General features: G+C 34.4%; 1 protein-coding gene across 2 annotated transcripts; it reads right to left on the minus strand.

The window, feature by feature from the left end:
• Positions 1-343: 343 nt before the first annotated feature.
• LOC132699385 (lipoyltransferase 1, mitochondrial-like) lies at positions 344-8,631 on the minus strand. Of its 2 annotated transcripts, none has more exons than XM_060666050.1 (2): positions 8,556-8,631; positions 344-2,921 (listed from the first exon to the last, which is right to left on the minus strand). In XM_060666050.1, exon 2 carries the CDS (start codon positions 2,868-2,870, stop codon positions 1,833-1,835), a length of 1,038 nt encoding a protein of 345 aa, XP_060522033.1. In that variant the 5' UTR covers positions 2,871-2,921; positions 8,556-8,631; the 3' UTR covers positions 344-1,832. The 2 variants fall into 2 exon arrangements, with proteins under 2 accessions (XP_060522033.1, XP_060522035.1); XM_060666052.1 differs by lacking the exon at positions 8,556-8,631 and adding an exon at positions 4,321-4,418.
• Between the last annotated feature and the right edge of the window lie 1,557 nt (positions 8,632-10,188).

Consider the following 10,188-nt stretch of genomic DNA (forward strand, 5'->3'; position numbering starts at 1 on the left):
ATGGTAAAGAACGTGCAAGAAAATAAAGCACTACACATGTATATCCAAGTAGTAGGGCATATTTAAGTTCAAAATTAATGACGCTATCGTTTTTTTTTTGTAAATGTGAGAACTAGTATTTTTAAAAAAATTTAAAATTTTCGAAAACTGTTAGGTTTGGGTAGGTATTATTATCAATAATAAAAATCAAGAATTTCAGACCGAATTCAAAACAAACTAACTTTTGAAACCAATGAGATAATAGAACTTACTCTCTCCATGAGTGTGTTACCAAATTTTCCCAGTGAATTAAAAGCAACATTAAATAAAAATCAATCAATTTTATTCCTTTTATTTGGTACTTTTAGGATATAATATATGAAAGAATAAACTGGCAAGTCAATTTTGTAATTTGGAAATTTCAAGTATCTAAACCAAAAAGCGACTTATAAAAACAACAAATTAAGATCAAGATAGGGTTTCTTCATCTGTAGGATCAAAATTGACTTGGAAAATTATCTGCTCAATATACTGAAACAAGATTTCTTTTCAATTTCCTACAAACTTAATTCAACATCAACATATTTATCATAACCATAAAGGAATCGATTTTGTATTGTAAGAATTTAAATAGTTTTTAGCTTGAAAGACAAAGGAGAATAGAAAACTATACTGAGAGAAGTAGATTATGCTTACCTTAAAGGAAGAAAATACCCAGTTGAAGAAACGATTGTGGGTATATAGAAAAAAATATGGTAAGAGTGTAGCAGAAGTGATTACAAAGGTTGGATGTGAAATTATGTGAAAGTAAATTTAATTATTATATTTTATTATGATTTTTTAGAATTTTCAAGATTAGCTAAAAAACACAGAATACCAATCAATCAAAAGGTCATTGAATATAATAAAAGTGGTCAACTGGAGAGAAGAAATCTTATAACGAGAGGAGATTTAGCACATCTGATGAGACAATTTGAAGTTGATGAAAAAGATGTAGATGATTCCATTTGAGGAAAAGCGAGTGATGCTGCAAGTTATACGTTTAATTTTCAATTTGTTACAGATTGTTTTGCAAAAAACGAGTAGCTTTGCTCGCAGTTTGGATGAACAATCTTTTATCCAAGAAACGCAGACGTAAATTCTCAAAAAAAAATAATAAGAAGGAAAACGTATACACTCCTACTATGGCACGAAGGCACTATTTATATTGCTAGGTTATGTTTATGGATTATTGGTGAAACTATACAATGTACAAGTATAAGTACTCGTTCAGTAACATAACATTCAGAAGAAATCTGCTGCCTTCTTACGCGCGTCAAAATGTCACATAAAATTACCGCATTCAATTGTTTTTCAGAAGCCGTTGCTGCACTGGATTTGGGATTATTTATACATTTTAACAATTTTGGAGCTATTTTTTTTACAATAAGTTAAACAAACCTTGTACTTTGAAAACAGCAGAAAAATACATTTTCTTTCTGTGAAATAATATACAGGATGTCTCCTAAAATAATTACCTGATTGGAAAAAAAACATTTTTTTATTTTTTTTTGTTCAACTTTTATATAAAATATTTTTTCCTATCTTTCCAGATATCAAAATTAAGAGGGGTAGCGAATTATGAGGAAAGCCCCAGTATATTTATATGGGGAATGGGCCCGCCAAGTCAGCAATGACATACAGTACGACACAAAAAAGTGATAGTGGATTAAATTCAGAAATAGTACCAAATAATCTGGTTTGAGTGCTTGTCGTGTGAAATAGGAAAGAAAATGTTTAATTCACTTTAGCCGAATGATTTTCAGAGATTTAATTAAACTAACACCAGACGTTGGCACACTTTTTGACTAAAATCAAACATTTTTGGTTAGTAAAATTTCATCGGTATTTTTCCATTCCTTCACAAGCATGTCGAACTCGTCCAGCAAATCGTTGCTGAAAGTCCTGTCTTCCAAATCACTAAAAACGTCGGAAAACTCATTAGCGTTAAGGGAACCTTCGCGTACGATCTGCACTTTCGCTACCACTCCCTTTACAACTAACAAAACTACATCTAATTTCGGGCTACTCGACACTACTCGTGTTATTTTAAAATCGGGTGTCTTCAAAAACCGCCACTCTAGACTCAACAGACGTTCTCTGATCTTTCGCAAGCCCGGAAAAGTGTCTTCTTCACACCCGATGGTTTGTAAACGACCCGTGCCACTCAAGTACTCCGAAGCAATAGCTTCCCTCACACTTTCAACGTCCAAGTCGGCTTTCAGCTCAGTTAAATTTATAATTCTCGACTTTACGGACTTGGTGGCGTTGGTTTCGACGTCAGACAGTGGACTATTTAAAGCTTTCCTCAAGCGATCCTTGTTTACATCCACCAGGAGTGTACAATGGTGATACGCCGTCGTCCTTCCCAATTTAGAAGCAGTACCCGATACTTTAAAATCTCCTACAACCAAATCTTCTCTGGTGGAAATATCCACTTTCAATCGGAAAGCTTTATATAGAGCTCTCGATATTAATTCCAAATTAGTTTTCCGATTGTAGCATTCCCTAGACGTAAAAAACGTCAAATTTAAATTTCCCATGTCGTGGTAGACAGTCCCACCGCCGCTGTTTCTTCTGGCTAACTTGACTCCTTCAGATGTGAGCTGGGCGCAATTGCACTCCAACCAGGGATTTTGGTGCCGACCGATCACCACACATGGCTCGTTTTGCCACAGCATCAGCAAGTTGAAGTTTTTGAAGTCAGAATTGTTATATATAAAGTCTTCTACAGCAAGGTTAGTGAATATGTCGGTCGATTTCGATACGTAAACGGTCTTTTCTTCGCACTTCGTCGAAAAGTACGTTTTTGGGTCGAGTTTCAGCCTGTGAAGTTTACGGAGCCAACTCATTGTTGATTGGTGGCTGCTTCACAGATGTAGCGGAACCATTTCGATGACAGCCTACAATAATCAGAAATGTACTTGATAGTTTTTTGTTTTTCAAAGAAATTTCCATAGGCACACTGTAGACTACATCCACAACAACCAAAAACTATTTACAAATTTTTTGGGTTCCTTCTACCTGGATTGTTGATGAATCAAATTTGCTGATGTTTCGCCAATCATCCTGTTGATTTCTTCAGAGCTTAACTGATACCGGCTCGCACTGTATTCTGTACCTGTTTACATACTGTTTAAGGGAGGCGGAGCAATAGGAGTGACATGAACCTTGTCTCGGATGACTCATTTTCTTTATTGGTGATCAAGAATTTAGTTTTATCGAATAAGATTTGATATCTGCTTTCGAGATTATATTTAGCAATTGCTGATGTGTTTGTCGTTTTCATGTTCCTTAAACTTAGTTGATATTGTTCGTCTGCTATAAACTCTATGTATGTCAAACGGAATTTTGTCTTTGACGGATAGAAGATGTTGAGGAATTTTATTTATTTCTTCTTAAGATGTTTTAAAATCCGAGAATCTGGAACCAAACCTTCTCGTCTTAATTGAAAAATTCTTGCCTCGAACATATTTTTCTTTGCAACTTTGGGTCCCACGTACCTACGCATCATACGCACATAGACCGATACCATAACAAATTGTCACATCACCATCCGACTGAAAAATCATCGGTTATCAACTCTCTCTTTACCGTAAAACGATCTCAACCTGAGTCGCTGAACCAAGAATTAAAACAATTTACATCTGCTCTTTTCTCTAATAATTTCTATATTAGGGAGATTAAGCGTTCCATCACAAAATACCACAACCTTCCAAAGATAATGAGTCCAAAAGCAACCCCACATTTGCCACTGTTATCCTTCCTTACATTCAAAGCGTCACTGACCACATATCAACAGTTCTTAAGAAATATAACATTAAAACCAGATTTACCACTTGCCCAAAACTCTTTCAACATCTTCCGTCAAATATAAAATTCCATTTGAGATATCAGTCATTCGGGACAATGTTTATGCCCTTGATTTAGGTCCGTTCCCATCAAACAAAATATAAGAAGGTATAGAGTAGAATGCGAGACATTTTCAGTTAAGCTCTGAAGAAGCCAACAGGATGATTGGCGACAGATTAGCAAGTTCGATTCATCAATAACCGACCCAAGAGGAATACAGAAGATTTGTAAATAGCTTTTTGTTGCTGTGGATGTAATCACTTTGAGGTAGGTAAATTAAAATGCTGATGTAAGACTTTTAAAAGAAAAGCCACCCCCCACCTCTTGCAAAAAAGTGACCTGACCTAAAAGTCCAAGCAAAAAATGAACACAATCGAAATTATAGTGCAGATCTTTGTCTACAAAGCCCACACAAAATGAAATGTTAATAAAGAAGTGTCGGTGGTATACCTGTGCTTATCTACTTCGAGCTCGTTTCCATTGAGAGAGTTCTCGGCCGCTTTCGTTTAAAAGTGACTTTTCCTGTATGTCTAGTCCTCTATTGAAATATACCTATAACCTTGACTGCAAATCAAGCAACTCTCGCTATAACAATTAGAACACAGTGTTCTACAGAGCAAAATAACTTTCATACAGTTGCATCGTTTTCCACATCTTTTTTTGCAACCGCAGGATATGAGCTCAAGGATTACAGTTGAATTTGGCATTAAAATTGTGTTAGTTTTTCTTCAGTTCCATTCAGTTCAACTTCATCCTCGCCACAAAATGTCTGAATGACTCGATTAGGCAACCAACTCAGGCGACGACGCAAGTGTAAATTTGTTCTCAGTTCTCGCAAGACCATCTTTTGCCAATGGAGGATTATATAATACGGATATCACTTCTTGTAAATCGTTTCTTGTATTTATTAAAGTTCTAGTTTTCTTTTACAAAAGCAGGCAGAACAAGTGGTGTCACAACCACTAGTGGCATGGGGAAATAAAATATGATCTTTGCAATCCTCTAACACTGTTGAAATAGTGGGAACAATGCAACTTTTCTTTAATGTTTCTTTGAGCATCTTTCAAATGACCTCATTCAATATCATGCTCAACAACAATGTGTTTCTCATAATTAATGGCTTTGTTGATGATGATTCAGATATGTTTATTAGTTGACCAGCAAAATGCTCTTTATTGGCAAGATTATTCAGCAAATTGTTACGCAAATCACTAATTCGCGTGTCAATGTCATTGTTTTTTTCATAAAATTTTTGTCATCAAAAATGGAAAGTGGAATTGTAAAATGACTGTTAACCTTGTAAGAAGGAGTCTTCGAAGTCGGTGGTGTTAACTTGGATCACACAGTCGCCGCTAATGTGACTAGTAAAAACTTCTGGAATTCCCCTGTGTCGGTTATTGTTAAATATCGAACTTGCTGACGTTGGCTTCCTCAGAGCTAAACTGAAACAGTTTCAGCTCACGATGGAAGGGGAATCCAGAAGTTTTGTAAATAGCGATATAGCACAACAACGTGATAGACTTGTTTGAAATGGCGATGCTGCAGAGGAAGATGATTAAGCAGTTATATGTCATTAAGGAAACATTCCTACAGGAGACACCACATGATGGTATGGAAGGGGCACTAAAGTACAAGAAGCAGAGAATAAAAAAATATCATACGACCACTTAGACTAGCCCATAAGTATTTTGCCTTAAATGGTAGAGAAAAAACTGCTCTTTAATTTCGGTTTTGTTCATTTTTTGCTAACACTAATATTATTATTTATTATATAATATTACCAGTTTTTGCTAACATGAATCTTGAATTTTCTTCTAGGAATTTACATGTAGAAATGACGAAATTGTTTCTTGTACTATTATAGCTACACAATGTTACTTATGAAGGCTCGAAAGAATCTCCAAGCTTTGCCTAAGAACTTTAAGTTTCAATTTTCTTGCTGTCGGTTTAGAGAACACCAGTCAAGTGTCAAAAAACAAAAACAAACTTTCTCATAACACCCAAAATGGAACATGGGAGAGTATTACCCAGTTAAAGATTTCCGAAGTAAACCAGAGGTAACCAATGATCTAAACAGTCTCTGATACAAGCTACTATATTATGGCTTAATATCAGCCATCACGTAATTTTCGTTACTTTCAAAAAAATGTATTCAATACCTACTTCTACTTATTGCCAACAACTTTTAATTTTCGTGAAACTCACAATGGTACAATATATTTAATATTCAATGAATTCTCTCTCTATAAACGAGAAAATTTCACGTAATTTACTGTTTTCTGGCCCAATATTAAATCAGAACGTATCATTTTCTGAATTAAAAAAAAATACGTACTTCTAGTTCAACAACTTTTGATCCTAGCTTAATCCACACTGACATAATGAGTACATTATTTAATGTCAGAATATTACCGAAACAATTTGATATAAACTACAATTTTCTTTCTTAATTTTTGTCGAGACTTTTTCAAAAAAAAAAAAAAAAAAAACCTACTTCTAGTTCAACGACTTTTGATTTAAGTTTAATTTACACTGATACAATTCATTCATTATTCAATGCCCTCATGAGTGATAGAATGTGTTCAGAATTTCACGGATACAAACTGCTATAAACTACAATTTTCTGGCCTAATGTTATGTCAGAAAATATCATTTTCGGAAAATTTTCAAAAATATATATTAAATTCTTACCTCCAGTCCAAGGACTTTGATTTTAGTATAATTCACACCGGTGCGCTATAATCAATATTCAATTTCTTCATTAGTGACCGAGTAACAGAATGATACAAGATAGTTTCTGTGATCTTGAGTCATTCAACGATGTCAATGTGGTGATGAATCATTTTTACGACAAAATATTTGCGATTTTCGAAAATTTTGTACCCATATGAAAGTTTGTGATAAAACGTATCCTGTTTATGTCTCTAAACAAATTATTAAAGACATAAAAACCAAAGAGAAATTAAGAATGAAGAATTACAAAACTAATAATGCAGAATTAAAAAACCAATTCCTTCCGAACCAAAATAAAACAGGATATAAAAAGGCACACGAAGTTTACTTAAATAAAACCCAAAAAGACATCGCGCAAGATTCAATATCATTTTGGAAGTAATTTAAGGGCAAAAAAGAAGAATTGATGTACCAAATGTGATTCATTTAAATTATGTTTTAGTTCCACTTTTGCCATAGATGGTTTTAATCACTGTGATAGCTAACATCAAGTTTTTGATTATGTTTGTCTGTCTGAGGTCCAATATGAAGGACGACTATGATGCTGTCCAAGGCCTTAAGAGTAATAAGGAAGAAGATCCAGATGATATTCCTTTCTTTATCTTTAATGGTCTAATTGTTTTTTTTGCTGAGCCGCTTAGGTACTTATTTAACCTCTCTTTAAAGACAAAAACATTTCCTTCAGTATGGACAGAACCAAAAATCTGCCCAGTTTTTGAAAAAGGTGATGTTACTGATATTTGCAACTACATAAATATATTTATTTTTATGCAGCACAGGATATCTATAAGGCAATATAGGTTTTAAAATAAAAATCCTTTTGAAATTATTCAATACACAGGAATTGGACAGGACAAGTCAATTTGAAGTTATTTATACATATTTTACTGGAACGCTTGACAACGTCTTTTCGGCGAAAATTATTCAACAATTTTGGTTTTCATAATAAGCTGATTCAAGTTTTTAAATCATATTTGTATACGAGACCACAGCGAGTTATTTATTATAAGGGGTTACTCTATTATTATGCAACGTTAGATATTTCGCATTGTATTAATGATTTGGTTGATGTAGTTTATTTATTTATGATAAAACTTCAGCAACAATTATAGAGAGGCTATAATAAATAAATTACATTTTAATACCGATAAATGTTTTGTGCCAAACTTAAGTAAAAATAAGAAACAAGTAGATTTTGAATATAAAATTGGGGAAGCAGTGTTGGCTAGAGTTGGCAGTGTAGATGCGGGTCCTTGGTGTAACTTTTGATACTTAGTTATCTTTCGGGGCACAAATAAATTATATAATATGTAGAGCATCTAGAGTCTTATCATAAGAGATTGTAAGCATTATAATTTAATATATCTTAACATTTATCAGAAGTATATTTCAATTTTTCCTTTATATCAAGTCCTGGTTTTGAAACTCGTAAGTATACTATTTAAAAAGTCCAAAATAAGTTTCTGAGGTATTACCGTGAAACTGATGTATACCGAACGCACATACCAAAGACAGAGGTTATTAAATCAAGTCAATACTCATGTTCCAGAGTATGTAACACAAAATTTCCTGAATTTTTATATAGACAATACCCATACTAATAATTATAGCAATTCCCTGATTATTGTTAGAAGTATATTGTGTAATCAAATCCGCTCAGATTTATGGCATTTATCGCCAGTTAGTTAGCTTAAATTTAGTCTTCGAAATATGGAGTTAATTATTATGTATTAGTTACGTTGTTCTGATCCCATTTTGTTAATGGAAGTAATTCTGTTGAATTTGTAAATAAATAAATAAATACTATGGTCGATGCAATCCTTTTCACAAGCGCCATCGATCAAGGAATTTTGGACCGTGCCATAACCAAAAATTTTGGACTCCATTTTGCAGCACCCAATACAATAATGCTGTTATAACTAATTGAATGGATAGCAAATTTATGTACGTACCTTGCACGGACCCGTCTGTTGAAAATGCAAGCGTTCTAATTTTTTAGGTTATAGCCGTTCGCACGCGATGTTTAAGCGATTAAAATTCACCGAAATACAGCGTATCGCGAGTTGCCTAACGGTCAGACGAATCGATACCGCGTGGAGTAGTTTACACCGTCCTATAGTTCGCCGTTGCTACCAAACTGTTAATTCTGGCAAAGCGGTGGATATGCGGCATAAATTTCCTAGTGTACGTTTAATCGTGTGCAGATGGAATTTGGGCAGTTTGACTATTTTATCGGCTACCGAGACTCGGATATTTTTATGATTCTCGGGTGTTTTTATTTTAGGTGTAAACGGGGTTCTTCGTTCCTATCGACGTAACTGTCGATGACAGCTCTTATGCTTGGGGCTTATATAGGAAAAAATAATGCTCTAATATCCAGAACACTGTAGGGCAATACCTTTAAAATTAAGCAATTTGTTTGAAAAAACATTACAAAACGGACAGCAATAACCGGAATGAAGATTATTATCCAGGGTGTTTTCATTTGAATGTCAATAATTAAAGGGGAGATTTTTGAGTTTATTTTAAAAATAAAACTTCATTTGAACACAACGTAGTAACTTTTGAGATACAGATACAATCAAATCTGAAGAAATTTTATTTCTTGATTTTTTTAAATCCGATCTACGGTTTTCGTTTAAAAAATGAAAACCTCTTCTCTGCATGGTCATAACAATAACGTTAATATCGTTAGCATGTGCAAACTCTTTTCTAATTTTACCATCTTCGTGTCTGTTATGGTTTCCGATATCCCCATGGTATAGTTCTTCATCATCTACACACTCTATATTGAACTCTGAGTCCACAGTTACTTTATGATAAATTCATTACGGATCACCCTGTATATACTTTACACTACAGCATTCATTAGAATATCATTAATCTTATTCCAGAGTGAAAGTTCAAATGTGCGAAACCTCGTCTATTGATTTAAACTGAGCGAAAAATGTTATCTTCGTCTTAAAGTTTTATGCGCTATACAAGTCGCTGGAGGATAAATAGTTTGCGGGGCAGAAATTTCGATTACACAATAAGCCTGGGCAGTTAAAAAAAGTTCCGGCCGGTGCTCGTTAATCTCCGCAGCCTCCAAGGAAGACTGGCGCATAAAAAGAATACCTGAACGTGTGTTTCTGTTCAATGGTTAACGTAAAACTCCAACTTTCACGCCTTCAACCCTTAGCTGTTTCATTGTTGCTGCCGGAGTTCTCTTTGTCGAAGTTTTTCCGTGTATTTCCTATGCCGGCCGGCCATCATAAAAACATGTTCGCAAAGTATTCCGCTTTGCTTGCTGTGCGTTCACGGCACATGAAAACTGTTTCCCCGATTTACGGACCCTTTCGTCCCCCACTTAAATGCTATTTAATTCGGAAGATGTATTCGAAAACCTCGGCAGAAGGGGAGGGGGTAACAAAACCTCTTTCAACTATCATTTCTCGGTCTTTGATTTCATTGCAAATTTTTCTCCCTTTATCGAACGAAATTAGACCTACCCTTGTCCCATCAGGAGCGTAGTCGTATTCTTGAATTTTGAGAAGTAACACAAAATTCAACTATGATTTTAAAGCATAAAAGGTCGATATTTTA

Source organism: Cylas formicarius, unplaced genomic scaffold (genome assembly GCF_029955315.1).
Source record: "Cylas formicarius isolate icCylForm1 unplaced genomic scaffold, icCylForm1.1 PGA_scaffold_3__17_contigs__length_32017465, whole genome shotgun sequence".
NCBI classification, from domain to species: domain Eukaryota; kingdom Metazoa; phylum Arthropoda; class Insecta; order Coleoptera; family Brentidae; genus Cylas; species Cylas formicarius.

Bases quoted from the DNA above. Each gene is read 5' to 3' on its own strand.
- LOC132699385 (XM_060666050.1), bottom strand. From the start codon at position 2,870: ATGAGTTGGCTCCGTAAACTTCACAGGCTGAAACTCGACCCAAAAACG.